Raw genomic sequence first — 24747 nt, 5'->3', positions numbered from 1 at the left:
CCACCTGAATTCCTCTATAGACTCTGCAGGGAAATCATGTTTCCATATTGCACTATGAGAAATGCAGTGAAGGTGTGCTATGCTCAGTTAATATTTTTAATGTATGGAGGTAAAAGAAACTTCAGTTCAGAAGAAGTATATGCTTCCCTCTTTCTATTCAACATCCATGGTGCTATAAATACAAACTGCAGGGTACTTTCAGAACTGAGAGCCTTTAAGACTTCTCGAGGGAAAACATCACACCAAATTAATCTGCCGTCAAGTGGAAATTCTATATTGTTTGCATTTGCCAATGTTCTGTATGTGGCTATAATTGCACTGAAGCAAATATCTGCTTCGAGTTCTTCACAAGATTAAATGTGGCCAATTGGGCGTAAAAGAGTAATTGAAATGCAGAGCTGCTGCTTTGGATTTGTTAGAGGCATTGCTCATTTTTGCTCTGACATGACGACACTAGGTTCTGACTTTCCATTAAAACAGGGAAATTTGGGGAATGTGATTTTGAGCGTTGGGTTGCAAGCTAAGAGGAGGACATTTCTGTCTGGCACTGCGCTGCCCTGCAGTGTGCCAGCAGGCAGTGTGCCCTGGGCGTGCTCCTTGCTCCATGTGTGCAAGGGGACACCTTCCTTCCTCTGACCAGCAGAGAGGCTGTCAACAGCTGAGCCCCAGTACAGTGTCTGCTTGAGACCTCCAGAACTGGCTCCTGAGGATTTCATGGTCCTTAAGTTCTGAGTATTTGCCACAGATATGAAGTGAAAAGGACTTGTGAAGGTCCAGCAAGAGCCTTCACGGCTTGTAACAGAGGGAGTCCAAGGTCTGAACTGGATCCTGACTACTGTCACCATGTCAGACCAAAGGACCATGTCAGCTTGCAAAACCTGCAGTCTCACCCTAACCCAGCTGGTTGTGAAATGTTAAAGATTTGCTTAAAAGCCTCATGCTTTCTTTTTATTTTTACTAGTTTAGTCATTTTCCCTCTTGCCAAATAAATGCAATTATAAGTAAGTAAAAAGCATTTTTTCAAGTTGACTGTGCTGCCTTTTAATTCTGCATGAAAACCCAACTGCTCCTTATGCCCTGCCCAACAGGTAGTTAAATAAACAGACCCAGGTGAGCAAAACTGCCAGTTTGAATCCTTTATTTCATTTTCTTTCCAGTTAGTGGGCTTATCCAAAAAATACATGCCTACCAGCTCCTAACAGTTTGCTCATGCTCAGCCTTTCCCCAGACTTTCTCTGTGCAGCTACAGAGCAGTCCTGACAGCATCCTTGCACTCTTCAGTAAGGGCAGCATCTCTTGGGCTGGTGCCAGGAGACACACCTTCTTGGCACTAGCAGGCATCTGCTCCTCTGCCTGTGCCGCTTCCTAACCGAAGGTCCAACTCCCAAAGCTGCTGGAGGAAGCCAGAGTTGGGGCAGATCCCTCTGTGGGAGCGCACGGTCTGAATTGCAGCGGCGAGGGACATACCTTCACAGATCATTAAGAAAGCGAGGACAAGAGTTGCAGACCGACTGATTCCCATTGCACAGTGAACCAGTACTTTGCCTGGAAAAAGGAGAGAGATTTGCAATTATGCCAGCAGGCCTCATGGTAGGAGTTATTGTGCGGGAGCAGAGATGGGAGCTGGCACTGGGGATGGGCAAGCAGGTGCCCTGCAGAGCAGCCCTGGTGCAGTTCCCCTGGTTGGGGAACATGGGGCGTTTACTGGCTAGGAACAGAAAATTAGTAATTGCGTTCCAGGATCCACGGTCGCTTGTTTGAGCTTAGCTGTCAGCCTGACAGCACACCCTTATCCCTCCTGCCCAGCCTGCCATCCGTTGTGTCCCTGCTTGCTCATGTGTGGGTTTGGGAGTGATGTACTTGCTGGCAAAGTTTCAAGAGTTCACACTTGAAGGCCATGCTGTGGGAAGCAGCCTTGGCAGGTTACTTAGTACCAGAGGGCTTGGAAACTTGGGATTTCAGAAGTGCAATGCTCAGGATTGCTCACTGCTGTTACAGGAACGCTCCCGGTTTTCCACAAGCTCTTTTTTCTTCTTTGCTTAGGGCAGAAATGCTTTCTGAGGGTGCTGACTGCTGCCCAGACTTTTTTGGAAGTGTGTGAAGAAAATGGGTGTTATCATTAAGAACAGCTGTTTGTATATGGCATTTGCACCAGATCACTTAAGCATTTTTATTTCTATAGCCCACCCTTTATTATTTTATTTCTATAGCCTACCTATAGCCTACTAATCACTGTCCTTCCCTAATGTCTGTATTTTCCCTTGTTTATTAAGTGACCAGCAGAATGACAATTTAAGAAATGTTCTTAGTTTTCCAGAGATTTCAGTGTGAGGTGTGCATCTTTATTAGGAGTCCATTAAGGGTAACATCATGAATCCTTCCCCTGTTCCTATAAGTGAGCCTCAGGGAACACCTTCCAGGGATCCAGCAGTATAACTTCCTCCTTCCCTCTGCTCTTCTTTTAGTTTTCCTGCTGTGATCATGAACAGAAGCAGGCCAAGAAACTCAATTCTGTATTGCAATTGCCTCCCAGGTTTCTAACAAGTGACTTTGACCCATGTTGGAAGATGAATATTTTTTTAAATGGTCTTATTTGAAATTAAAGGAAATTTTTAATTTAAAGGGAAATTTTGCTCTCAGATGGAAGAATTCAGGTTTGTAGTCCTTTCCCTCTACATGTAAACCAAGAGCTCATTCTGGAACCTGAAAATTTGCATCTTGTAAGTATTGTAAAATGCTTCAGCTTTCACAAAAACAGTAAGATCAATGAGAAATTTTTAGTTGAGGGTGAAACTCAATTGTTGTATAATTGTTCCTCTCAATTATAACAATGCATGAACATTTTCAAGCTCTCTTGTCCTTTGCTGCAGTCAGATCTATTTTTCTCACATAGACCATGGCCCAGCAACTCAGCATTATTAGAGTAACAAGTGATTAGATGCAGATATGAACTTCTGACCATCTAATGGACAGCTCTGTCTCCCATTAAGGCAGCTGAAGAAAATGTCTTTTTAGCATGAAAATTTCAGAACAGCTCTGCACTGGAAATCTTCACAAGTTTGAAACAAAATATTTTCTACCTTTTTTCTTTTTTTTTTAGACTGTCACATTTGTGGTCTCTTGTTCATTCATTGTATAGCTGTACAAAATGCAATTTAGTGGAGTACAATTTATAACCAGAAAAGATGAAAAATCAGTGACGACAATCCCATGTTGCTTTTTTCCTTTGGAGATGCAATAAACTCTCAGATGCTGCTTCTCTGCAAAATTTAAGGAGGGGTAGAAAGAATGGACAGCTTTTCAGTGCTAGTTCCTTGCTTTGTTTGTGCTTACAGCATCTTAATTTCTCTATTATTAGGGAGTGAGACAAAAATATCCTTGTTGGATGATGAGCCTAGATTCAGACAAAAACCTTAGACTGATTGCCCCCATCTCCCCGGGTGTTAATTCTGGGTACTTTGTGCAGAGCTTTTAATCTTAAATCCCATTTTGTTTATGACAGAGTATTTATTTAGCAACCATTCTAGTTCTGACTAATGATGATGGCATAGCCACATGCTCAGAGAGCGTGAGCATGTGTTGTGAAAACCTGCTCTGGCCAGCAGGTTGAGAGAAGTGTTGAATTCCACAATGTATGTGACACAGCCACCTCTCATTATCCCGGCATGAGAAATCCGAGCACAGCCCTAAAGATAGACATGTCTTCAGTAGGAATAAAGGGACAAATATAGTCTTCAAGGAAGTGGCAAAAACAGCTCTGGTGACAGCAGACTTGGACCGGGCATCAAAACCTTTGAGGGAGGGAAGAGGTTTTCCAATGTAAAGCTAGTTTTGCAGAGTTTCTAGTTCTGTTTTATCATTCAGAAACAGTTTCATAGAATTTACTAAGATATTGATGCCCTTATTTGAGTTAAATTGCATCTATCTGTCAATTCCACTAACTTCATGAAAATCCTTGGAAGTTAAGTCCTGCTTTTTATGGGCATATGGAGAAATGTTTTGCACCCCTGCTAAAAGATAATGCTAATTTGAATTTCCATCAGACTTCTTTTTCAATGTACTGCACTTCCGTTAGCCTTCCCACCAACCTTGTAGGGTATGTATGCTGTATTATCTTCCCTGAGGAGGCACTTGAGATCCAAACAACCCTGATCTGAGATTTTCAGAAGAGCATAAAGGAATCAGGAGCACAATTTCACTTTGAAAAATACTGCAAATAGGGCTAGGCCAAAAGATTTTTGGAAAATCTTTGCTTCAGAATTTTGCAGGCCTAACTGCAATGTGGTGGCAGGGATGGGAAATCCAGACATTCACTCAAATGTGCACCCCAAATAACAGAAGCCAAGGAACAAAATGTTCTGAAAAAATTTCTTGGAATCAGAGCCACTCTTTTTTGTTTGTTTTTTCCTTGTCTGAAAACGTTTGACCTACCAGCACTCTACAACTAAAAGAAAAAGAATTTATGGTTTGAACTGCATCATAAGGGACAAAACCAAACAAGAACAGAAAGAAATGCCCTTGATGTTAGATTTGATTTTGCATTGCTATATATTTTGAAATTAAATCTAAATTTTGGAAATGAAATCTAAACTGGATGGGGGACAGGAGACTTGATGTTCTGAATCTAAGTTTTGTAAAATTGTTTGAGTCCTTTTTTTCCCCCCAACCTGTATGAAGACTTCTGCCTTGGAAAATGCTCTGCCTCACCAGCAGTCTCGAACTGAAGGCCAAGCTGAGCACAGGTACAGATGCTGCTGTTAAATACTGCCTGTTGTGCTTTTGTTGGAGGCACAGAAAGCAGAACAAATGCCAGGCTCCTGCTTGTACAGCCTTGCTCTCTTGTTTTGTGTCTGTGTCTGGGAGGAGATGGTGTCCAGAAATAATACACTGTATTTTCTTCCCTGTTCCTCTGGCTTATCTGCACTTCAGAAGAGTCCTCCTATATCAGCAAACAGCTTCAGAAGGTGTCTCGGTAAAAGCCTGGACAAGCCCCAAGTATTGACCGTGGTCCTAATCTGCATGGCTCTCTAATCACTTGTTCCCATGAGGATGCAGGTATATTATCTCTTTTACAAGTGCAGTATGTATTCCACATTGTTAACCTCTGTGCATAGTGAAACAAAGGCTATGATAAATGCTGGTACACTGACAATAAAATGACTTGTTTGTTGCAGATAAATCAGTCATGTGAAATGATTTAATTAATGTAAAATTGCTCTAATGAAAGCAGATTTGAATTTACTGTGTGATTATTTTTAGCAAATAAATTGAATGTTAAACTTGAGTAAGGAAACAAAAGCTGTGTTGCTATTTGGTTCTGTTTACAAGGTCAGACCCTCGTCTCTTAGCAGTGGCTGCAAATGGGTGAAGTGACACTCTGAACCCCCGGTGACATCCTGCATGTGACCAGTGCCTGGAGCATGTCTGCTCCATGGGCTGACTGTGGTGGGCGATTCCAGCCATTCCATCCGCCCCTCATGGGACACAGCTGAGGCATCCCAGCACTCAGGCTCGGATTTGTAGGTGGCTGCTGGACCACAGCCACAGAGAGCAACGTTCACACAGGCAGTTGTGTGTTCCCCTGTCACATGGGAGGCCAGGAGGTTATAACCAAATCTCTGTACCACAGAAAGCATGCCATGAGCTGCCATCTTCCAACTCTGCCTTCCCCACCCCCATTCAACATACAGTGCAAAGAGAAGCTGGACTGGCCCCACATTAGAGGACCATGTTGCAACCTTCTCAATGAGCATGAAACAGGATCCCTTAGGAATAATGGGATTAACTGAGGAGAAGTAGGGGCACTTAGCTTCTGGCATTATTAAATCTTGCAATCCTTATTTGAAATTTTGCACCACACATCTCGAGCTACTTTTTGCAGAGGCAGACAATAACTGTCATCTGTCTGGGATTTGTGCAGAACAATAACACTTGGTTTTTAACAGAGGATTATGGATATTCTATCCAGCTCATGCTTGCTGTAACTTTACTAACATCAAAGGGTTTGCACTAGGGATAAAGTTTGCACATTCAACTTTGTTGGCCAAATTCAAGTTGGGAAATTCAATGTTGTTGAACAAAATCAGTCATTAAAATGCATAATAACTTATTGTCCTTTTGCTAATCATCATTAAATGAGCTAAATGTCCTAAACTAGCCCTTGCTTTCTTGCAGGATGGATTCAATTTGGCTTAAGATGAGGCTCCAGATCTGTCACCCATAGTGAATGTCTCAGCTGCCCTCACTCCACTGGATCCAGCAGAAGTATTCTGCTCAGCGGGAGAGCTCAGCTGGGCTAATGGGCCCTAGGGGCTCTTTCCACGATTTTCTCATCTCCTGTTAGGTTTTAGCCAGGTGCAGAATCCACTGTCTGTTTCTTGATTAATCCAGTATCTGTTTTGTCACAGTTGAAAATAGCAGGAAGCCTACAGAGAGCTTTAAATAGTGGCATGTCTCTTCTTCCCACGCCTTCAGAGCAGGTAAGAGCTGTCATCTGCTGCAGAGTGGGAGGTCAGACTGATGTAATGCACCTACGATGGAGTCAAGCAAGAGGATCCTTTTCTCCAAAGTTAAGCAGCTTTCGTAACTCCCACCAACAAGAAGGTGACAGGGGAGGGAGCCCAGCTTTTCATTTGCTCCGCTAAAGTGGAGGAAGGGAAATGGCTTTGAGAGAGTCTGTCATTTCAAGATGTTAAAGGGTGATTTTAACCTGCCTGTTTTAAACATGTTCAGAGGTCAATAAAAGGCCGAGCTCTTTACTTGGGAATCTTTCTCTCAGCACAGTGTTAGTTTAATAGTTTTCATGACATGCTTTCATCAAGTTCTCTTTCCCTCCCAGTTTTGTTAGACTTTACAAAACCCTGCTGATTTACTTTACATTTAGCTGCACTCCAGAGAAATGCAAATTGCACAGGTGGCCATGCAAAGGGTCAAAATTGATATTCAAGGTGTTGTCCTTCCAGCTTGAACATGAGGGAGAAGGCCAATACTTTCCCAACTCAGTGTTTTCCCTTGTAGGGAAGGGGACAGATTGTGCATCTGCTTGCTCTTGTCTGAGCCTTCCCAAACAGCTCTGTTAAACGGGCAAAGAAACAGCCAGGCTGTGCTGAAGGAAAGGCAGCCAAGGAAGTAGGGATCATAAAATAATGCTTACATGGCATGGCTGCAATATAGTTGTGCATGTATTTCCTAATTTCTGCAACAAAAATAATGAAGGAAGTCAGGGTGCAATGCAGCCATTGACCACTGTGACTGGAACAGCTCCCAGCTAGGAGCAAGGAAGTGCACACTCCTCTGCTTCCTTTTGCTCACACTCTGGCACCTGAGTTTTAAGAAACTGCCTTAAAAACAAACTCCTTACATCACCAAAGATAATATTCTGTTCAGCTAAGGTAGAAATTTGGAATAAATCTGTCTAGGCTGTTTTCTGGACTCATGGTAGAAGGCATCAGAATTGTTTTTCAAGCACGACGGAATAATAGTTCTTACCTACTTCTAAGGAGTACTTGATTCATAGTTTTAAATATGTTTGTGCTTCATACAGTCTTAACTTTGACTTATCCTCTTAGGCAAAAAGGATAATATATTTCCATTAAAGAAAAAAAAAAATGTTGAATTTGCTTGTAATAGTTAAGCAGTAGTCTTAAATGACTTCTCAACCAAACAGTAGTACCTTGTTACATCCTGTATTTAATATGGACAGGCCTCTTGTCACGTGGTGTATTTTTTTGTTGTTGTTCAACTTCACTGCTTATAATAAACACTATTTTTTTTCTTCTAAATGATGTGAGTAAAAATTCCCTCCCTGTGTCATCCCTGCACAGCTCATGGGTATTTAGCTCCTAAATTTCTGTACCTCAGGAAATTATGCTTCCAGAACATCTTGTTTATATATTTTCTAAACTGTTGCACTTTTCTCAAAATGATGAATGTCAGCAACAGCTGGACAGCGTATGATTAAATTTCACCTTGTCTCCATTCCCAGAACCCTGCTTCCATATGGAGTTCAGTAAAGCAATATTAAAAGCATGGGAGTAGGGATAAATATGCCTTGAGCCGTAACTTGTTCTGCATTCATAACGTAGTCTTTCGGTATGCATTTTGTAAAGCACTAGTTTTGTTTGCTATTGTGGCTTCCACAATTCATCTGTTGTTTTCTGTCTTTTGTCAATTGATTTGGTACTTTGCTTTTACACACATGTGAACAGATTTTGGATCTTACCTTTCTGTGGAGCACTGCCAATAATGACTTCAATTGCAAATAGCATATGCTGTAATAGAAATGGGTGAAAATCCAAATTCCCCAAATGCAGCCCTAAATTGCACAAAGGCAAGTATTTTCTAACAGGAGAGATCAAGCCCTCCTAAGAGCAGGAAACACAGAGGTACCTACCATGAAGGTACACTGCTTGCAGTTACTGTGTCTCTCCTTCCTGGCTAATCTGGTATGGATCAGATCTACTAATGCATATAATTAAGCTGGGTAGTTAGTACTTTAGGACCCTGATCGAAATTAAAGCTCAGCATGATGCAAGCAAAACAGTTTGCTGAGTGTGTAACTGTTCTCTTAATAAATCACTTACTTTTGAGTAGTATCGATACAGTTTTGTGGCACAGTAATGACTTGCTTTTGTGAAGGCTTGCCCTTAGCAGTAATGATCCCCCATTAGCCCCAAGCCTCTGGTGTTGTACCTGGCATGCATTTAGTGAGTCTGAGGATTTTGTGGGCTGTCTTTCTATTTCAAAGTTATACTTTTTCTAGCAACAGCATGACATTATTCCTGGCTGGTGGTGTTGCTTAAGCTCCCTTCTACACAACCGCTTTCTAGCAAGTTCTTCCCTATTCTGTGCCTGTAGGACTTGCACAGATTGTAGCATTATAATTGAATCTTTTTACTCAAATATGATGCTTGCGCTTGTCTTTTATTTTAAATCCCATCACTAATTTGAAAAGATCAAATAATGTGCCTCCTCCCAGGTCAGTGTATCCCTGTAGGTCACAAAGGACACTTGCTATTTTGTCTTTTGCTCATGATTAACACTAGGCATGGGGAGAACCCTTTTAAAAGGCTGTTCAGTGCATCCTTCCCTGTTTCAGGGAAACAGGAGAACTCCCACTCACTGTAGGAGTTCAGGAGGCAGGTAGGATGCTACTTGGTTTGAGTATCTCCATTCTTACCATGTGCAGGTGGTTGGTTTATGTCAAATAATATTTGATAACTTGTCCTGCTTGTCTGCTATGCAGAAGATATGCAACATGCACAGATGGTCTAGTTACCTCTTGGGGAATTCAATGCTGCTCTGATGTACTGAGCAACTGGATAGAAGTGAATGCTGAGATCAAAGTTTGGGTTGTCCTCTGCTTCTACTCCATAGTAATCCACAGGCAAGTCGTTGTAGAACTTGGGCCCAGTGTTGATGCGGAATCTCCCGGCAGCAGCATTCACAATGTGGGAGATGCCCATGCGGCTCAGCTGTGCCTTGTCACGAGCGACATACCTGGAAGAAAGATGGGGAATTATATTTGCTTGCTGCATTGCAATGCAGGGAAGAACACGCTGCTGATGGTGAGTTTGTTACAACTGCAGGAAGTGGTAGTGGCTATTTTTCTGACAGGTTGATCAGGTCTAAAGTGTCCATCAAAATGCTTTGAGACAGAAGTGACTTGTTAAGAAACTGACTCTTAGATTTCCCTCAGTTTTTTTCCAAACATATGTTTAGATGGTTCTCAACTGATAAAGGGTGGTGGTGGTAGATATTTCTGCACAAGCTAAGGGTTTTCTGATTTCAAGGGCTTTCTCACCAAGTCACCTCTGCTGAGCATTCATCAGTTCAGGGACTGATGCCACCTGGCAAAGTGAGGAGAAAATGAGCTTGATGCTGTTTTACCCAGCTCTGGCATGACTGCCTGAAGTAGCAATGCCACAGCTTCAGTGGGCTGTTGCAGTGTGTGACTCCTGCACTAATGCAGGAGTAGAAACCAGGATGGGGAATATTCTTCTTAAGTTAGTTAGGATACGTTTTCTCTGGGCTATAGCATCCTATGCACAGTTCAGTCTTGTTCAACACTTAGACCTGTTGTGAGAGGTCCCCAGACTAGTGCCTAGCTCTCTTTTTTTATATAAAGAGTGGAAGATTTGGGGGGAAGAGTTGCAATAACCTTCAGCCCTTCCTGTCTCTTACAGGTCTCCCACATAAAGGTTTGGCCAGACTTCATCCACATGCCCTGTGGGGTGTGTGCGTGTGCAGAGCAGGTGCCGCAGCTCCTCCAGGGATGGTGTCCCAGCGCTGCTCCCACTGCCAGGCATCCAGCTTGAGGCACTTCTTATCCTGGGCCGCCGTAAGTCCTGGCTGCACAAGGAGTCCCAGGCCATCCTGAAAGGGGAGGGCAGACATTCACCACCAGCCAGAGATATTTCTGACAGCCCCCTTTCTTCCTCTCACCTTCTCGAACAGTTGATTAAAACTTCATTATATTTTTAAAGATTATTTTCTTCATAGGGAATGGGGAAGTTCCTGCTACTGTCTGGAATTCTAAACGCTATTATTAGCACAGTGAAAAAGCCCAGCCCTTGATACGCCAGCACGACTTCTGCTTTGACATGGAAAGAGGTAATGCTATGGAGAACATCTTGTGTAAATGTATCTACTCAAAGGGTGTAGAAACAAGGTATTAATTTGGTATGCTGAAGTTTTCCTTTAACCAGGTAACTTGGGCTTCTTTACATATACTTAATCTGATTTGTCTTCTAATTTCCTCAACAAACTGATCTCGACTGAGTAGAGTAAGTCATTCACTTATTAGTCATTAGCTATTAACTGTCTACTTCAATGGGGAAAACTCTGTAAGCAGTAGTTTGGTTCTTTCCAATGGTATTTACTGGCCATACTGGTTGTCCTCATGACAAATGCTCATGTTAGAAAAATCTGGATGAGTTACAATGATTCCAGCTGTCACTCATATGAACATTAACTAATTTTTTTAATAAGTTCTTTAATTTGCATACCTCTCCTCTCTGTTCCCTTCACAAACTATCCCATTTCTAATCTTGAAGCAAGTACTTTAGTTACAAGAAACACTTTTTTTAGGCATCACTTTATCTCTGGAATTACTCTGCTTCCATACGGTACATTTCTTTTGAAATAGTGGCTTCTCTACAGCGTTAGCTGTAGCTTTGAACTGTTGGGAGGATTTTTTCAGATGGGAATAGAAATTATATTTTTCCCAGAGTTCTAAGAAAATATTCAACTTCTTTTTGGTATGTTCTAACAATGAGCCAAACATCTGCATTACATAGATAGTAGGAAATCTGTCAACTCATGAGCCTTAAAACAGAAGCACCTGTCTTGGACATGGTTGAAGTTGTAGTCAGTGAGTCCAAGTCTTGCTCTGGCACTGCCTGAAGCACATCTTCTACATAAATGATTTGAGGGGTGGTTTGGGGTAAAACAGTCCAGGACAGCAAACCTGAAATCTTGGATCTTTCTGCTGAACATATCTATCGTTATCAAATGGGTTTTTAAGTTCAAGCACCTTCATTGATGATTTCTTTTCAAACACCAGCTGTGGTGAAATGTTCTCCTCGTTTCCCATCCACGTATCTTCTCTAGCGTAGGAAATCTGTCAACTCATGAGCCTTAAAACAGAAGCACCTGTCTTGGACATGGTTGAAGTTGTAGTCAGTGAGTCCAAGTCTTGCTCTGGCACTGCCTGAAGCACATCTTCTACATAAATGATTTGAGGGGTGGTTTGGGGTAAAACAGTCCAGGACAGCAAACCTGAAATCTTGGATCTTTCTGCTGAACATATCTATCGTTATCAAATGGGTTTTTAAGTTCAAGCACCTTCATTGATGATTTCTTTTCAAACACCACCTGTGGTGAAATGTTCTCCTCGTTTCCCATCCACGTATCTTCTCTAGCTCTAAGTTTACATTTTTTTTTTTGCATGCACAAAGACCAAGCAAGAGGATCTGAAGGCTAGCCTGCTTTGGGAGCTCATTGCACCTTCATATTAATACAGTGCTTTGCTGAAGGGCAAATGGAGCAACTAATTCCCTGAAATATCCACAGAAAAGAAGGAGGAAAGTGTCAGAGTTAGGCTACAGAAGGTGGCCCCTAGAAGTCATCCTTCTGCCCTGCATGTGGGGTGATCTGCCTTGCCACCTAGTTGCCAGGAGGAGCCCTCTGTTATTTCAGTACACCTTCTTCTGCCACCTTCATGGCAGCTTTGGCCTCTTGGATACAGTAAGTTTTCACCAAGTGATGTTCCCAGAATGGTCTTGCATTGTTAAGAGAGCATTACAAAGGTCTCCACTGCAGAATGTGCTTCCCTCCCAAATGTGCTTATCTCCTCCAGTGTCAGCTTTTACTGTGAAAACAAAAGCAGATGTTCTTGTCCATTTTGGTTGGCTTTATGCAAGTGGAGGCATGGAGGAATTCCCTACTGGAACAGGCATCTCCCATTGATTTTGATCGCAGCTTTGACACTGGCCACCCCAGTGTCCCCTGTGCCAGCTCTGCCTGTCTCCTGCTGGTGATTTTGGACACTTCTCTCATCCCACACAGGAGGTCTGCGGCAGAAATGGGACTTGGATTTCCTGTGCCCTGACCACAGGGCCATCTGCCAATTCATTAAGTACTTTCAAGAATAACAGCCTCCTCCAATCCTTCCCGCCTCATAATATCTGCAACAAATGTTCCCCTTTTTTGATGTACCTAATTCCTTGCAGCATGGCTAATGACCACTCTAGGGCACTTCTCACTCCTTGTAAAGTCGCTTTAAACTGTTTTGGTTTTTTCTTATTCAGTACTGCCTGTTATCCTTTTCTCTAACCCTGTCCACAGTATAAATACTTTGATTTTCCTATTACCTCAGAGGACTGAAGGCTGCTGTCAGCCTTGCTTTCCTAAGCCTCACAGGAGCTGGGCAGATAACTGTGACGTATAGTACACCTAAGGAAAAGTGCTCCTTCAAAGACTGTTTTGTGTTGTTTTGTTGAAATTGTTTCTAGAAGGGAACATAACTGCATAGGCTGGGCAAAAGGAGGCTACATGTTGTATGTATCCACAGCTTTCAATATCCATGTGCTACATGGATATTGAAAGCTGTGGAATAATGGTCTTTGTAAGATGGGACTGCTTCAGAATTTTCCTAAGATGACTTTCAGCTTGTGCTCACATGGATATTGTATTATAGCTAAGGAATTTACTCCTGTTGAAACACAGATGTGAACTGCTGATGGTGTGTACAAAACTCATTTCATCTTCCTTCTGGTCACATTTTTTTAACAGGAGAATAGCACCAGTTTGTGTAAACACTATGTCCAAAAAAATGGAAGGACTGGAATTCAAATTTCAAATGTGAAAAAACTGCAACTAACAGGCTGGGAATGATTCAAAAGCAAAGAAGCCTCAGTAGGACTATTCAACTAATATGCTGAATAATGAATGCACTGAAAAAATAATAGCTTTCCATAGAAAATTTACAAACAGAAAAACAAGATAATTTTTTTTCTGAATAAATGACTACTCAGTTCTGGCAGCAGTCTAACATCTTAACTCACTAAATTTATACATCCAAGTGTCATTACTGAAATGCACATGTTTAAAGAGAACAATGCTATGATTAAAATTTTATGTAATGTTTTATAAGGAACATGGATAGATTAAAAAAAATTTAGTATGAAAGGAAAATTATTATATGTAATAATGTGATGGCTGTTCATTTAAAAAAAATGTTTTTAATGATTCTCAGCTCAATTCCTCTACACTGACTCTTTGTAGTGGATCTGTTTCTGAGATGTGTGTTGTATGAACGAGCAATACAATTTTAAAATGCTGGTTTCTGAATGACGATGACATGAAACATTCCTGATCTTTGCTCTGCTGGAGATGTATTATGGTAATTATTCAATCACTTAGGAGAAGTTTTACCATTATATTTATATTAATTTTGAATTGGTTTGTACTGCAACTGTAATTGTATCTGAACTATGCAATAGAATTTCCTTAATTACAGGTAGCAGGAGGATTGCAATCAAAGAGGCCTTTGCAAGCACGTCATTCTGATGATGCAGTGACCCAGAGTATGACACAAGCTGTTTGTGCCTCCATCCCTGCCTGCACCTGTAGCCACCCCCCTGGACTGATGTGTGTTGGTGGCTTTGCTGCAGTTGGGCTATGAGAGCAGCCAGGTCAATGGTTCCTTATGTATCAACTATCCCATGAAGAAAGGAAAGTGGTCCTGTGAGAGGTCTCAGATATCATCTCCTTCCTGACTGTTTAGGATTCCCATCTGCCCAGCAGTGAATGCCCCTATGGACTGCATATACTGTGGATTCTTTGGTTGGGATTCAGTTAATTCAGTGACTAAAGCTTTATCTGTAACATAATGAGTGCTATTCAGTGCGGTGCCGAGGAGAAGGCCTTTAGAGACAGGTGTTCCTTTACAGGTGTCTCAGTCCTTGGAAACATATGCCACCTTTTATCCAATTTCTCCAATTCCACAATATTTAACTAAACAACAAAAGGAAAAGTCAGTGTAATTTGACAATTTGACTTTACATTGATCCGAGATCAAATTCAGAGGATGGTATGAAGGCTGAGATGAAGCAACAGAAAATCCTGCAGCATGATGCTGTGGTAAATCAGGAGGAAAAGACCAACTCTTGTGTCTAGGATATTTAGTAGAAAGCCTTTACAACCTCTGCTTTAACTTGCATTTTCCAATGCCAGGATAAAGGAGGGATCTGCATATAATATAAGGATGTCAATGCTCTCATTTCAATCAAGTGTCAAATATACTAATCATCCCAGGGCCTATATTGGCTTTTCTGTATGGGTAGAACATAGCCATTTTCTTATGATGTAAGTAAAGATATTTCTGAGTCTTTAAATCCTGAAAACAAATTAGCCTCCATCCTGTGTTTTCTCAAGCTGCTATGTGCTATAACCTTGCCATCCCAGTGAAGATATGAGTCTGACTATACTTCAGATAGACTGATTTGTGGTGGTAAAAGACTAGGCTGAAGCCTGGGGCTTGGCCAAATAGGTCGTGTCAAGTTCATGCCTATCAGGTATTCAAAAGCCATAAACATTTCTCAGCAAGCCTATCCCCTGGAAAGGTTCCTCCAAGATAACATATGTTTGAGAGAGGGTTTTGTGTTGCTACATCGCCACACAAATGACAAGTATTACTGTCATCATTCTTCCTTCCTTAGCGTTTAACCCAATAGTCTCGCTGGAGTCGTAATTTATCAATTGCTAGAAGCAGTACGAGATATAGATGGTATGAATCAAACACAGCAATGACTGAGGTAGGGCTGGCTGGACTTGAAAGCTGATAGAGGAAGTGTCTAGGGAGGCACAAGGTATTTGAGTAGCCAACTGTTTGTAAGAAAATCTCTCCAGCAGCTGGAGGATGTAATCTGAACAGCACTTCCAAATTTAGTAGAGGCTTCCAGACCCACAACTGTAACCCAGCTATACGTTTAGGGCAAGGCACCCACTTGGTGGGACTTGGCAAGATCTATTAGGTGGACTTGCTCTCCACAGACCACGCAAGGCCTGTGTTGAGGAGCAGACTAATCTCTGTACTGAACAGCCTTGAGCAGCACAAAAAAGGCAAAAACATCTGATTTTTCTTTCTCTCAGTATTGCATTGGCAAACATCTTCTGTCCTAACTTTAGAGGAACTGTGATGCTTCCCCTCTGTCCAAGTAAAATTTCTCTGTGTGCCATCCAGGCAAATCAACAGCTACATTTTTGGTGCAATGCACTCTTCAAATGTAGCAAAGAAGTTAATCGACCCATCCTGGTTCTCAAATACGCTGAATTTACCACAGTTTCCACTGATGTTATGGATTTCCAAGCCTCAGAAGCCTCAAAAATGTATAATTTTTTCATAGCAAGTCAGTGGGCCAGGCTGCAGTTCTCAGACCTGATGGTCTTGACTGTTTCAGGATGTACATTAGCATGCAGGCCCCAAGGCAGGGTGGCCTCTGAGTTTTTTTCTGTGACTGTAGCATAAAATATTCTCTTGTCATCAGCTGGTTAGTACATTTGTATTTACCAGCCATGTGTGCAGTTCCTGACAGTGGCTAGACAGACTCAGCCATCCTTTGATGTGCAGCCATGTTGTACCAAGTGTGCAAAACTCGACCACCTGCTGATTTTGCTAACTCTTCTGGGTCTTGAATGTATGTTTATTTTATTCTTTAGCCATGGGAAACCAACTCTGTAGAGTTATTGCCCACACAGAAGCTTTGAGTGGATAAGAGAAGTGAAAAATATGAGCAGCAAAATTAATTTTCCCTGACCCATCCCTTCCTCACAAAATGAAAAATCATGGGTTGCTGTACCTAGTGGCATATTTGTAATGTAAGTGTGATCCTAACCATGTTTATGAGCCAGGAGAGAGTCGTGGACAGAATCTGTACCAGGTAGAGGAATGCACATGGAGTATGCTTTACAGAAACCATGGCTGATAGGTAGCACCACCAGAAGGATTGTAGAGATGAGAGAGAGTTTATCCATCCCAAGCTCTTCTGTGGCCTCTTCACCACTGAAGCTTGGGTATATTTTGTTTCTGAATTGGACTTTTTATTTACTAGTTACAAATTTTACATGCCCTTTTAATAGTGTGCATTGTAACTATTTAAAGCTGAGCATTAAACAGGCCCAGACACTGTTAACAATCTGCAGGTTACGATATATTTTTTTGTGTAACTGCTTGTTATAGCATCAACTACTAAGAATTTATTACTGGTGCATTTTAGGTAGTGCTTTACAGTCATTTAATTACAGCCATCCAGCAATCATTACATAAATATGCATTGAGAGCAAGAACCCCAATATAAGTTGACCCAAAAGGCTTTTACCTGCCAAGACCAGAGTTTGGGCCCTCAGGTGGCAATGATGTCATTGCATATGCAGGGAACACTGAGTTTAAGGCTGTGCAGGGAGCTGCATTCCTCCCAGCACTAGGTGTTCATGAAATCATCAGCTGGAGCAAGAGCACTGTAGAGCTCTAAGAACCTGAACTTGGCTCTTGGCAAGCAAGTAAAGCAAAGTTGGTTCCCTTCCAGCCCTAGTCTCTGCAAAGATGTGGCTTTTGGCTGTGAGCATGGAAGTTCAGCTGCAAAACTAGGCCCTCTGGAGCCCATTGGTACCTCTGCTCTTACCTGCCAAGTGCCTCCTTACATCCATTAACCCAACCTGATCTGGCAGACCACCAGACACACTTCATATGACCCAAAGACAGTAGCTGGTCCAAAACGCATCTACCACATCTTCATGCTATTTGTGACTGCAGCACCATGCCCATATTTGACAACCTCTCTAGCTCCTGGCCAAGCTACTGCTCCTACATCAAATATCACTGCTGGTGTCCTCTCCTGCAATCAACTTCAGCCATTAGACTTCACTGTCAGTTCTGACAGACTCTTAACTCCTTCCTCCATTCAGTACTGACATTTTTCACTACCTACTTCTTGAGAAAGTAAAAATCCCAATCTATAGCATTATAGCACTAAACAGCTCTTAGACATGCTATGAAATACTCTTGATATCACTATGCTTGCACTTGAAGACAAGCTCACCTAAAATTTAGTTGTTCTATGTTAAGGCTGGCTCTTCTTCTGGGCTCAAGAATTGTTACATCACTGTATCTCTCTTGCCTCCAGCAATAACATGTTGGGGGTGAAAACTGGTATTCTCTGAATTGGTAAGCTCCGTTTTTCCTCCTAGAAGCACCCTCAGAAGCTTACTGAAAAATTGAAGGATGAAACATTTCTGAAAGACAGGCTGGCAAGTTGATGCAGGTTGCTCTAAATCAGGAGCAACATGTGCCGCTTTGATTTCCTCTTGGAGCTGCCAGTCGGAACCAGCTGGGTTGTCTGGCTGACACTGGTTTTTTGGTACAACTACTCCAAAGCCCTCACTCTCCCTGAACAACACAAATCCTAGTTGCTTTTTCATGGCTTATAGCAATGCTTTACCAATATCTGCAGCCTGCAGTTGCAGGGAGCGTGTGTTGCTCTCGTTACTGGATGCCGTTAGTACAGCATGACCCTGGGGAGAGGTACAAGCTGGGATTTATTGACAGATGGCCTGAAATGTGCTGAGTCTGTTCTCTGATGCAGACCTGGTGGCCTGGAGGCTCACCTTTGTGGTGATGTGGTTCAGCCTCACACTGTTACTGTGTGGGAGATAGAGCCTGTTCACTCTGTAGCACAGACACATTCTCTGCTCCATCTCCAAGGCCGTTTGGGGTGAAACTGTGACTGCCACGCAGCCAAAGTCCTACACTCTTTTGTATACAGTCTGCTATGTAAGGGGTGTTGATTTGGACCGCACACATCCAACCAAATACGAGAAAGCCAGGTGGGTTGCTGGGTGTGCTGCATCGAGCTTGCTCAAAGAAGGACGAAGTGTCCCTTGGGGGTTGTTTCCAGTCTCTCAGCATGGTTTTATTCTTCAGATTTACTCCATGTCGCATATTCTTAATCTAGCCTTGTCAAATTTTCCCAGGTCACCTCCTAAATGATCCGAAGTCATGTTTCTTTCTTGCTTTGACAAGGTTTAGAGGCCAAGGATTTCCTGTGCTGTGCCTTGCACAAAACCCCAGTTGCAATGCAGTCCCTTGGGTCAGCTTCCTGTGGCCCAAGAGAGTTTAGGAGCCCACATCTGAAGGTGAATGAGGCTGCTGTTAACAATAACTAATACAGCAGTGTCCTCCAGCCCAGAACTGAAAACATCAGGCTTCAGAATTCAAAGAATTCCATTACAAATGAATGGTTTCTGCCCCAAGGATCTAACCAAAAGGATGGCACAATGCAAAGCCCTTCTCCCCTGTGACTAGCTCTGGTATGTTCTTCTATCTTAAAAACAATATATTGCCGCTTTTTCTTTTTTTTTTGTTGTGTCTCTTCTGTTGGAGGGCATTAGAGTTTTCACTGCTCTTTGTTCTTGTCCTGTGGTCTCTACCAGCACCACAAAGACAGCTCAGCTACCCAATTTACCCGAGACAGCAGACACATAGCCCCGACACTGGCATAGCAGGAGGCTTGAGTAACCTGCTAGGAAGTAAGATGGGAAACAGCAGGAGGTAGGCAGCCAAGATTCCCTGGTGTTTCTTGGGCACTGGAAAGCCTTTCATAGTTTTTATTACAGTGATCCTGTGAGGAACAGTGCTGTTCCCACCACACAGGTGGAGATGGTAAAGTTAAGCTTGATGATTTTCCTACGTGTCTCCACAAGTCTGAGCTGGGAGGCAGTCCAGGGGCAGAGTGCTGCCAAACACTGGTAGCAATAGCTGGACCTGAATAAAGAGTTGCCCTCGGGTTTAATGTGGGTCAAAAGCTTTTACTCACCTCTAGCAAGTGAAAGGCAGCTTACAATAGGAGGTGAGTAACCATCAAGGTTGGACTTCCACGCTGGTGGGCAAGGTTTTTTAGGAATGCTTTGGCAGATGTTGGCTTCAATGCCCAAAAGAAAATTCAGAACACATAAAATCAAAACAAGGACAAGAAACCCTTTTATCACTGTTCTCTTGATACCCTTCTTTCTGAGCTTGCAAAGTCCTGTTTTTACAGTTATTTAAAAAAATAATAGTATGATCTCTTATTAAATGCAGTGACATTATGGCTTTAAACCAACTGTGCTGTCTAATTGTCTCTTTATCTTTCTCACATCCCAGCCTCTCTGATCTAAGCCTTGCTAGCAATTTGATAGCCATGGCAGGATGTGGAGAGGTCTGGAAGGTTAGTTCCAGTAGCCTGTATTTTGCACCAGTGACTTCTGGCAGAAAGATAAACCACAGAGCTGATTGCAAGTTCCTGTGGCCCAGGTTTCTGGCTACAAAACTGGGAAGGATAAACACCTTCTTAAGCACTGCAAGATAGAAATAGAACAATAGAAAGGAATGGAAATCCTCTCGTAATGGCTAGAAGCAATCCAGATGTTTTGTTTTATTCCCACCATGAGAACTATGGTCAGTCCTAGTGCAAGCTTGGCCACCTGTCAGATCAAGTTTGTGAACTAAGGCTTATGGGAATTTGACACGCTCTTGTCTTGGAGCATGCTGGTATGATCAGTGCAGAATCCTCCTACAGCAGTGACACAATGTGTATTCTACCGATGCTGTTCCAGATGCCCCTCATAAATCATTAAAATACTGGCTAGTTCTAATCAGATCCTTTGAGTTATAACGTAATATACTATTTGAGAACTAAAACCAGTAAATCAAGATAGAGGTCAGAGTTAGACTGAACACAGCTGAGGCTTGCTTGCTGATATGTGTATAGTCTAAGAGATGCAACGGAAGGAGATGAAATCCCAAGTCAGCTAAGCAAATTGCTTTCTTCTCATTGTAAAGTCTTGCTACTAAGTCTGTGGAAGAGAAAAAAATAGGAATTCATCATACTCTGTAGCAGAGCTGATTTGAGGTCTAGAATTTCCCAGCAATTGTGTTAGCTCTTGGGATTATAGGTATTTCTGATCATTTGTCCTCCAGGCTAACTCTTAACCATCTTTCTAAAACAAACTAGCAGCTAAAAATTTGTGCCCTCAAATGTCATAGATCACCCACTACAAAAACAGAACATATTTTCTCCAATAGCATAGAAAACAGGTAACTTCTAATACAAAAAAAAAAAAAAATCATATCCCATTAGAAGGCAGCCGTTGTGTTTGCACTCTTCAGTCTTACCTGGGACACAACAGGCACCTTTGTGAAGGGGAGGCTGCAGTGCCCAAGTGCTGGGAACCCAGAAGTTTGTGTGCTGGGGTGCTACTGCATAAACCCAAATAATCAATGTTTTCTACATGGAAAAGGTTGAGGGCCATCTGAATTTTTCAAGTGTTATCTGATTCTGAGGACAACACAGTATAGGGTATGGCCAAGCTCCATGACCAACAAGTAGTTTGGCCACCATAAATGGTATCTGTCAAAGAATAATACTGAAAGCTAACTTCCCCATTTATGCTGTATTTGCATGGACATTTTGTTTCTTGCATTATACTTAAAAGAGTAATTGTTTCTTCCCTTATGGCAAAGACAGTCTGGGGCAGAGGATCCTGCAGGCTCAGTGCTGCTGAGTACTTTCTCATATTTACTTTGTACTTTCTCCCTTAAACCTCTCTGTCCTAAACTGGACAGAGTGTTTTTAAAGCCCATAAAGCAGAGTAACTTGGCACCTGAGTTATACCTATGGAGCCATATTTCTGTAGTGGTCTGCAGGGAAGGCTCTCAGAGTCCCCAGTTATGGCAGCCTCCCTTCACTCAAAAACATCACCAGAACAGGACTTTGCTCTAGTCCTGTGAAAGCCTGTTATTCTGGGCACAGGCTTAGCTTTTGGGAGGTGCGAGCTATATGAACTCTTGGGGTTCATGCTGGCAACTCTTGAACTGAAACATCTGGTGATGCAGAAAGTCAACATAAACCAGTGAACAAAGTCTCTATGAGTCACTGGCAGTAAGTAAAAGAGCTATCAAAACCAAGGCAGTAAATAATGGGTGGTGAACAGAGTGAAGCTTGGCCTATTTGAAAGATGCACCAACACCTCCAAAGTGGGTGCATGTATGGAGCAAGATGGATTAATATCGTGTTTTATTTCTAATTAGACCTCAAGCAAGTTTGAATTTCTCTTAAACCTGGTGGCGAAATAGTTGAAACATAGAAAGAGAAACAATGATCAGCTTCATCAGAGGTGCAGCACAGCTTGGTGCAGCAACTTAATGAAGATTTGTTGGTCAACAACAATCTCCCAACCCACTTAACATGCTCTCCATTTAATTTGCTCTGCTATTGTAGCAAATGTGAAGCCCCAAAGTCAGACTCAGCTTTTGTGGCTCTTGCTAGACTCGAGCAATGTATATTTCTCTTAATGAAACCCAAACCCAGGTGACATTTTTGGGAGAGCGGAAACAGGAAATGTAGTCCCTTTGGGGGGCAGGGGCTGTTCACAACACTCAGAAACTTGGCCCACATTTCTGGTCTCCTCCCTTTCTACTCCACAAAGGGCTTGTAGCACTTTTAGACAAACTTGGATCCATTGTATGTTGTGAGAGAACCTGCTGGGAAATTAGGGGACTCCTGCACTCCAGGAGAGAGGAAATGTGTGTTTCTGCTTTGTGTTTTTAGGAAAGTAGGAAGATTCAAAATAAAACACAACAGATGGGAATCTCACAGAGAGAGACACTGGGAAATGTTTAGACAAGCTTTGTTCCCAGTTCTTGAGCTTAGAATTTAGCCATGAAACTGCAGAGAGACTTCAGAAAGACAATGAAATGCATTTTGGCTTCGAATACAGTTCCTCCAGATTCCAACAAGAGTTGTGCACGTGAATCTGAAGGCAGAATGTAGCCAGCAGTATGGGGAATAGATGTAATATGAGAAACTCTCATGCTATATTATTATAGTCTGAATTGTTTCCATCATTTTGGGTTAAGTAATTCCCCACTATCCATCTCTAAAGCGCAAACAGTGCAGCCTTGATGTGCCCCAGGGAAAGGAAGCAAACCAGCCTTTGAATCTTTACCCAACCTTACTGCTCATATTTTGCTTTCAGTGAGTAAGTGTTCAAATCCTTTAATACTTCATTCCCATAAAAATATATTTACCAGGGGTTTTTGTGGCAGCAGTGAGGCTGTGTTTATTATTTTAGGAACACCACACGACTGGCTTTAGAGAAAAGACAAGGCAGGAGCATGGAGTGCTGCAAATCTATCAGAGAACAGCATGTTTTCCACCTGTTGAGGCAGCAACCACAATAACAGATGCACATAATAATTACCTGTACCTCAAAGGCAGCACCAAGTCCTGCACCTTCTGCTCCCCACCTAGCAGACAGCTTGGTAACAGAATTACAAAAGAGAAGCATTGAGACAGAGTAGGTAGTACTTTGTGAAGAACAAAAAAGCAGCTCTTATTAAAAGAAAAACTGGAAGGTGGAAGATGAGAAGGAAAGATCTGACATGCCACGATGCTAAAAGAGTGGAGCTAAGGGACTCCAGGAGTCTACCTTTTTTTTAGAGTGGCAGTCAGGTTTTTACTAATACCCTTTCCAAAGATGCTTTCATTTGTATTCTGAACATTAGAGATAATTTCAACTGATAAATAGGTGCTCCACATAGCTACTGGAGCCCATTCCTTCCCAGAGATGGATGGTTCTGCAGTGGCAAGAGGGGCACACAGGATAAGAGCCTCATCTTAAGTGACACCATGAATGATCACAACTTTGTGCCAGTACCCTGTTCCTATTCCTCTCTCTGCTGCCTGGCACTGGGATTGTGCTGGGGCTACACACACCCTTTTGTTTCCAAGTGCCCCAGAATACCTGGTGTAAGAAGGGCAGGGGACAGTATGGGGAGCAGGGATGCATGGCAGGCAAGATGTTTTTGGTTTTTCCTGCTTAAGTGCTGAGGCTTGTAAGGCTTGTCTCTTTTTCCTCTTCCTCTGACTACCCAAAGTGGTAACATTTGGCTGGGTGAGGATTTGACCTCTGGACTGATTTGTACCACTGTAGTTCCTTGTTGCACAAAGGAACAGATCCTTCCTAGAAAGGATTTGTAGGGGAAATGATCTCAGGCCCCATTTAATCTTGACAGAAGAAGATGATGAGAAGACTGTGTGCTGAGCTGGAGTTTTCCTTTGAATTCCTATGGTGTTAAAGGCAGCACTATAAATAGACACACTATCCTTTTTACCCTGGTACAATTCTGTCTCTAGCTCCCCATACAGACAGCAAGTCTGCTGGTAGGTATTTAGCAGGAATTAATTTAACCCAGTCTTCTCCTTCTGTACTCTTTTCCTCCAAGCATCACAATGGCTTCCACAGCCATACAAGCATATTTCCTCAATAAAAATGTTCTGAGGAAGACTGCTGATATTAAAAATCCCATTTCTGTCTGAAAAGTCTATCCTAGTTATAAATAATCCATAAATGCCCCAAACTATAAAGAGTTAGTATTAAAAAAAAAAAAAAAAGAAAGAAACCCTGCACCTCCCTGCCCCCCTTACTCTCCTCTCAAACTTCTTACTCTTTCATTTTGTTTCTCCCAGGTTTTGTTTGTGAACTGCACACCATTTTATTCATAGTCTGTTTCACATTTTCTCCAGTGTAACTGGCTGGACAGTCTCTCCCTTCCCGGGATCGACTTATGAACATCAGCTGAGAGGAAGGAAACCCACATCCAGTGTTTCATAGCTATTATCTTAAAGATAGAGCTGTAGGAAATTTAAATACAAGCCAGATTGGTATTTAAATAAAATGGGTTTGTTTTTTTAAGCATCTTTTTTAGCAAGAGATCCTCAGCCTGTAAGTCCAGCTGGAAAGCAAACTCGAATTTCACAAATATTGGAGTTCCTGAGCATAAGGGCCCAGCCGCTGCTCTGGCCTGGCCCTGCCGGGGGCTCGCTGCTGGCGGAGCTGGCTGTGGGGGGGTTAGATTGCTCGGTGCAGGTGCTGACTTCACTGGGGGTTGGTTTGTAAACAAGCTTAAAAGTACTTGCCTGGTAGTCGAAGCTCCCGCGCTGCGGTGTCTTGGATTACCTTTGTTTGAATAATACCACTCACTTTCCTCCTAACGTGCCAGCTGCACAACAAATTTCTAGCTTCTCCGGGTGTTCAGTTTATTCAAAGTCTATTTTTAATTCTGTTAATTATAACCCGTACTCCTCTACCCTCTTTGGACCTGCAGCAGGAGCCGGGGCAGGCAGCGGGCGAGGCTGAGCTGTGGAGGAG

At 42.4% G+C, this 24747-nt stretch overlaps 2 protein-coding genes across 2 annotated transcripts in view; both read right to left on the bottom strand.

The window, feature by feature from the left end:
* Positions 1–9357, bottom strand: part of DUPD1 (dual specificity phosphatase and pro isomerase domain containing 1) — a 50092-nt gene extending 40735 nt beyond the window's left edge. The window contains exon 1 of the mRNA XM_017746331.1: positions 9278–9357. The gene's annotated coding sequence lies outside the window, so the exon portion shown is untranslated. The remainder of the gene's footprint in view (positions 1–9277) is intronic.
* LOC103623701 (dual specificity protein phosphatase 13-like) lies at positions 1122–24741 on the bottom strand. Its single transcript, XM_008642849.2, has 4 exons — positions 24516–24741; positions 10183–10374; positions 9278–9498; positions 1122–1545 (listed from the first exon to the last, which is right to left on the bottom strand). Exons 2-4 carry the CDS (start codon positions 10371–10373, stop codon positions 1331–1333), a joined length of 627 nt encoding a protein of 208 aa, XP_008641071.1. The 5' UTR covers position 10374; positions 24516–24741; the 3' UTR covers positions 1122–1330.
* Positions 24742–24747: the final 6 nt, after the last annotated feature.

Source organism: Corvus brachyrhynchos, unplaced genomic scaffold, assembly GCF_000691975.1.
Source record: "Corvus brachyrhynchos isolate BGI_N302 unplaced genomic scaffold, ASM69197v1 scaffold279, whole genome shotgun sequence".
Classification (NCBI taxonomy): Eukaryota; Metazoa; Chordata; class Aves; order Passeriformes; family Corvidae; genus Corvus; species Corvus brachyrhynchos.
Note: the sequence above shows the minus strand (reverse complement) of the source record. Positions and strands in the feature narration are given on the sequence as shown.